At 33.3% G+C, this 6,480-nt stretch overlaps 1 protein-coding gene across 1 annotated transcript; it reads right to left on the reverse strand.

Annotated features, from left to right (window-relative positions):
- Positions 1-1,699: 1,699 nt before the first annotated feature.
- On the reverse strand, positions 1,700-6,095 carry LOC105620477 (peroxisome assembly factor 2). The gene is made up of 6 exons (XM_012201968.1): positions 5,645-6,095; positions 4,349-4,822; positions 3,993-4,228; positions 3,503-3,911; positions 2,431-2,730; positions 1,700-2,316 (listed from the first exon to the last, which is right to left on the reverse strand). The coding sequence occupies exons 1-6, from the start codon at positions 6,093-6,095 to the stop codon at positions 1,700-1,702; spliced, it is 2,487 nt and encodes an 828-aa protein (XP_012057358.1).
- Positions 6,096-6,480: the final 385 nt, after the last annotated feature.

Consider the following 6,480-nt stretch of genomic DNA (forward strand, 5'->3'; position numbering starts at 1 on the left):
GGAAGAGTGTTGTTAATGATAATAGGATTGAAGTAATGCAACCTTTGTGGTTCACTTTTCCTTTCGTTCGTGGAATTACTGAGAAATTTAGATTGAATAGCCAGCGTATGAGGATATCGTTTATAGTACTAATAAATTACGAGAATTCAGGGTGCATAAGGACCCTTTACCGCATAATAAGAAGTCGAATGTTGTTTTTTAGAGTCGATCTCATATAAGAGTTGCGATGCAAGTTATGTGGGACAAACGTATATACGTGAGGTCAAAAATCACGGAGCATAAGAACCACATCTGATAGAATATTCGTAATGTCATAACGGAGTGTCGATTACGATTTCAATTGGGACAACGTTACAATATTGAACGAGGAGTTTCACTAGAGGAAGAGATTGGTTTCGGAGATATTAATCAGAAAATAGACTCAAACGGATATGAAGGGGTTTCCCAAGTCTACTGATCATAGACAAGCCATAAAGGCTTGAATTGTAGTCACATCTAGTTAGTATATCGTTCGTACGCAGTAATAAGTTTTTCTGGTGTATTTATCGATTACTTTCCAATTTTTTTGTTCTTGAAATTGATTAAAGCTTTAATTTTTCCATTTGTTATCTCGGAAAATTACTAGCTAAATAAAAAGTCACTCATTGTGTCTGATACTGACTGCCAAGTTATCAGGAGCCAGTTGAACTATTTTATAGTAATATTTGCGATATGGTGCTCTGTGAGCATTCTTATATTTGCTGGATAATTAATTATAATCTTAAAATTGTTTGATAAATTAATTCTCCATATTTTATTTTACGATATTTCCTAATTTCTTTTCTTTTTTTTCCTTTTTTTCCTTTTCCTTTTTGGTTTTAATTCTAACATTTGAATTCTCGATGTAGGAAAGCTCATGATAGGATAACTTTTACACACAGTTTTTATATATGTTAATTTATGTTGTCTCTGAGGAAGGCTCAAAAATGAGCCGAAACATGTAAGGGCGTTTTAGTGAATAAAGAAGTTCCATATTTCATAGATATTATATTATTTGCGCGACGTTATATTCTTCTGCGACTCCTGTATCCTTTCCAGTTCTAGGATCTATAAAAATTAAAAACTTCGGCACAAGATAAAATCCATTATAAAGGCATTCAAGTTTATCACTGTAGATAATAATCAATTCGACTGGTTACTCTCTTGATGATTTTTCTCAGAATCTTTCATATCATTTCTTAGAACTTTTGTGTAAATTTTATAATTTATAATTTTGTTTTTAATGATTTTATAATTTTAAAAAATTTCAGATTTTTTATACAAATTATAATACTTTTCAAAAAATGCCGAGAAAATGCCTATATCTTTTTTAAAATTCTTCATACGTGAATTCTGAAAGATTCTAAGATTTCTAAAATTTCTCATTCTATAATTTCTGATAAAATCTTATAGAATCTGAAAAAGTTCAAAAAAGTTCATTTCTTTTTAATTGTAGACTGTGAGAAATTTTAGAATGTTTTCAGAATTTACATATATGAAAAATTTTTAGAAAAGATGTAATCTTTTTCAGTATTTCTGAAGTGTTCCACAATTGATAAAATTCTAAAAAAAATTTTCAGAGTCATTTAAAATGACTCTCGAAAACCGTAAGATAATAATATATTTTATACTATATATTTTATACTATATATATTTTATACTACTAGAAACGATTCCGGAATTACAACGATGATAACTCTACTCGCATTTTATTATATCTTTTGATTTCTTCATCAGTGACTGAAGGCACCAAGTTACAAATAGCATCTGAAAAATGACGCAATTCCACGATAACATTGTCCTTAATTATATCTTCCTCTTCGACGGAATAATCCTTATTGATTCTTTCAGTTTCCTGATACTTTGCAAGTACCTCGCGTACGGCATTGAGCCACGCGTTGGAAGAGACAGAGTACAAATCCGCACCAGTGACGTTATCGGGCAATTGGTCCGCGATTCGTTCCAACTCATGTCCATTTTCTTGGAACATGAATTTACGTGTCTGTGCCTTTAATACGCTGAACTTAGATTCGGAGTCGGAATGGATACCAACGTAGAGCATTTTGTCGAATCTTCCCGGTCGGAGCAGCGCGGGATCTATGAGATCGGGCCTGTTCGTCGCTCCTATAATAAATATATTGCCGGACTCCTCGAGGCCATCCATTTCGGCCAGTAACTGGGAAACCACGCGATCCATTACGCCGCCGCTGTCCCCGCTTCTACCTCGGTTGGGCGCTAACGAGTCCAGCTCATCGAAAAAGACGATGCAAGGGGCCGCGGATCGCGCGCGCTTGAAAACTATAGAACAACGAAAATAATGTTAATTTGCAACTTGATTGAAGCAAATAATTAATTCTTTGTTACATATTTTTATTACAGTCCTATCTTGTGTTTCTTCTAAGCAATACATACTTTGCCTTACGTTCTTCTCGCTTTGACCGACGTACATATTTAGCACTTCCGAGCCTTTAATTGACAGAAAGTGTATCTGATACTCCGTCGCCACCGCTTTAGCGAGAAGAGTCTTTCCAGTGCCGGGCGGGCCATATAATAGTAATCCAGACTGTCCGAATCCAAAAGCATTCAACAGAGGCAACTGAATTTTACGAATAATCTCGTGTTTCAAATCCGCCAAACCGCCTATATCCTCCCAATGAACTTCTGGTATGTGTGGAGCGCCTTTACTATCGAAGTACACAGACTGCATATATTCTGAAAATACTTTTCTGTTATACTTATTATTCGCACAAGAAGCAAAATGTTACTTCCAACTTCAGCAAGACCAAATCTCTGTTATATGAAGAAAAAATATAAAGTGTCTATAAAATCTGTTATCATCTCTATATTTTGGAAACGGTTCAAAATTATGAAAAACCGTGAAATATGTTCGATTATTTTGAGGAGCTACTCTTTTAAAGAGTTCGAAAAAGTTGCCTCTCTCCTCCAGGGAGTGCCTCAGGGGGATTCCAACTTAAGAGGGTTCCATTTGAAATTTTTAAATTGGAGCCTCCTGCCTGGAGCACCTCCTTGAGAAGAAGAGGAGACAACCTTCCCGATCCTCTTAAGAGTATATACACGTCGCAGGTTTCTTAATTTCATTTTTTAACTGTATGATGAAATTATCGAATTGTACTTCAATAATTGTTTTACGTTAATGAGAAGAATCCGAATTAGGATCAAAATGTCTATTAATATTAATTGAATAAATTCAAATTACATACGCGTACGTCCTGTAATCGGCTCCTGTTATTCTTTGATTTATTCTTTGGAATCTGTTGATTCTTTTTTAAAATATAGAAATAATGACAGATTTTATATACCCTGTATATTAAAAATATCTAAGAGCTTAAAATTTAGGAATACGTTTTTTAATGTTTACATTATTCAAAGAACAGTGGACATCTTTAGATAAGATATAATAATTGCTCGATAAATTGCTCAATCTCTTTTGATCTTATTAGAATCGATTGTAAGATAATTATACCATAAGCTCGATCGAAATCTTCTTGTTCCAGAGTAAGCGTGCATCTCTGATTTGCGTGAGACATTAATTTGCATCGAAATTTGGTTGCATGTAATGACAACGCTAATAGATCCGCGACTTTAAAATCTGAACAAAGACCAGCCACTTTTGACAAATCCGCAATAGTTTTTAGATTTCTGTTGAACAGCAGCCAAGATATCAGTTCCGCTCGTTTGCTCTGATTTAAAGGCTTTACATGAATCGTTTCGATAAAAAACCGTTGCAATTCGGAAGGTACGTCAGTCTCATCCGACGCAGCTATGATAATTAGAGGAAATCTTCGGCGGCTGTTGTATAATGTGGTGATCTCTGTCGAGAAGAAGGATATGGCTCTTTCGTCTTTTTGACCTTCGATAGTCTTACCGAATATCTGCGAAAACGCCGTTTAACTCATAAAATCGAAAGAAAAAATATAAGATACAATTTAATACAATGTTACTTTTTTACGTACTTGAATATTATTTAAATATAGTATACATGGCACGCATTTTTGTGCATTTTGTAGCATTATGCGAAGCTTAGCTTCGGTCTGCGCCGATGTCAAAGTCTGCACTTCCACAAAGTCAACACCGAGGAAGTTCAATCCCATTCTCTTGGATATTGCTCGAACTAAATTATGTTTACCGCAACCCCGTGGCCCTTTCACAAGAAATATCGGTCTTACGTTCAATTGAATATTTGCAAGATCTATACAAAAAATAAAACAAAAAATAAGGAATAAGTATATCGATAGTATTCATTATAGTGAACATTATTACTCTTCGTAAATAAAGAAAAAATTAATTTAAGTAAACGCAAAAATTATACCCTTTTTTAAAAATAATGTAATGCAAGATTCTAAATGTTCCAAGGGATCCATTAAAGCTGACGGATATTTGTGGTTTGATGCTGCTTTGTTTTGCTGTAAAAATGTATTGCAAAGTGAACAAACACGTTCCTGAGGGATATAATCGTGAACTTGTGCTTCCTGAATGAGTGTTGACTCTCCACGTACAACGTAACAACTATTAAAGCTATTGCTGCACCCATTACGATTTACTTTCAAAGCTTGAACTGTAAAATACATCACAGGGATTCCAGCAAAACCGGACGAATAAAATTGATCTTGGGCATATTCCTTCGCGTCGATTCTAAATATGTCATTCACATGTAAAAATCGGGGATGTAAGAAGTAATTTTGTAGCATAACGTCCAAGATTTCGGTCGTGCAATCGTACGGATTAGCGATTAAAGATATTCTCGCCTCAGATGCAAACTCGATCACATCATCTTCTAATGGTACTGAAAACAAATTGTAGTTTATAATAATTACATCATTAACTTATGAGCATTTGACGATGCACGTCGTTGATCAACCATATGAGTTTGAAAATCGCGAGGGAAAGTATATGTCAATTAGAAAGTGAAGAAATTATTAACCCTCAATACCCACATCTCAAAAAAGTCTACTCACATCTGCATATTTGTAATTCAGCATTTTTTTTTGCTTGTATCTCAGATTGTAGTACATCGATTTTAACTAATTTTTTTTTAATCTATTGTTTGAAGACTGAAAAAAAACTGAAAAAAAAAGACTGAAAAAAATTTTTGAGTTAGAAAGTCTAAAATATCGTAGCACAGAAGATATTTTGCAATAAGTGAAAAGGAATCGGAAAAAACATCTGAATTGTGAAAATCGGGGTGAGGGGAGGGAGGGAGCTAACCGTATGTACTGAGGATTAATAATTGCAAAAATAAATATTTTGCTGAATATGGCCATTAAACATTAATTATTGGATTTAATTTGTTCTTTATGTTTACACTGGAGGAAATTTTCACTGTTAAATCTACATCTTAGCAAAATATTAATTAATATCAGTTAAAATATTAAATAATATATGGCAGATTATTTCGAATATTATTTCATATGAAATATATCTTTTTATTACTTCAATCTGTTACTTTAACATTTAATTGCATTTGTGCAGAAATACAAATGTTAACTTATACATTACAGTGTTATTTTCATTGAGTTTGATAACACCAAAGATGTTTTAAAAGATGTGAACAGTTTAAAATTCAAAATTCAAAATTCAAATAATTTGGTAAGTTGTAAATACCTACGTATAAAACACGAGTTGTCCAATTGTTTGCAGCGAAGAGCGTTTTGGAGATTGCGCTTTGTTGTTTCAGAGATTAGGATAGTATTCTTGCTAATATCTGGCACGGATATAATCATTAATCTATATTTTGTCATTGACATCATTGAGCAAACATTGAACCAGGAACTTGACAATTTTTTCTGTAAATTTGCTATTGCACAAGAATGACAATCAACGTATTCATTCCATGTTATTTTCAAATCGTCCAGCATAAATTTTAAAGCTACATCTGGCAATGTGACCCACTTGAGAGTTTGTCCTAACAATCTTTGAAATCTGTGGTGCAGATATTCAAGGAAAACGTAGCTCAATACATAATGGAAATTTTTTCGCATCAAAGTGTTTGTTATGCCCCTTATGATTCCTTTATAATACAGTAATGCAGATAGCATCCTTTGATGTGTTTTATACATGATTTGTACACAGAAATTTTTTTCTCTAAATTATCTCTAAACTTATAATACCGCTTCATAAATCCTTCGACCAATGGATCGGACCTGAGATTAAAAAATAGGATAATTATTTACAGTAGGGAGTAATTATTTAGAATAGCTATCTTACCTCCGATTTTAATGAAATTAGGCTCATTCGACGCATTTTCACTCAAAACAAAAGAATTTGACAGAAAAACGCGGTTATCCTCGTGAATCGAGATATTAAGTGTTAATTAGGAATGAGGAATTAGGAATAAGGAATAATGATACCAACTTATCAGAAATCGTGTATTCCGATTTCTGAATAGATTCTGAAATCTTTATTCTTTATTCCTAATTCCTTATTCCTTCTATTGTGATTGTA

This window comes from Atta cephalotes (assembly GCF_000143395.1).
Source record: "Atta cephalotes unplaced genomic scaffold scaffold00027, whole genome shotgun sequence".
Lineage (NCBI taxonomy): Eukaryota > Metazoa > Arthropoda > Insecta > Hymenoptera > Formicidae > Atta > Atta cephalotes.

Coding starts and splice junctions, on each gene's coding strand:
- LOC105620477 (XM_012201968.1), bottom strand. CDS start 6,095: ATGTATAAAACACATCAAAGGATGCTATCTGCATTACTGTATTATAAA. Junction 3,912..3,992: donor TATATTTAAATAATATTCAA/GTACGTAAAAAA, acceptor GCGTTTTCGCAG/ATATTCGGTAAGACTATCGA. Junction 2,731..3,502: donor AGATTTCGATCGAGCTTATG/GTATAATTATCT, acceptor AAGTATTTTCAG/AATATATGCAGTCTGTGTAC.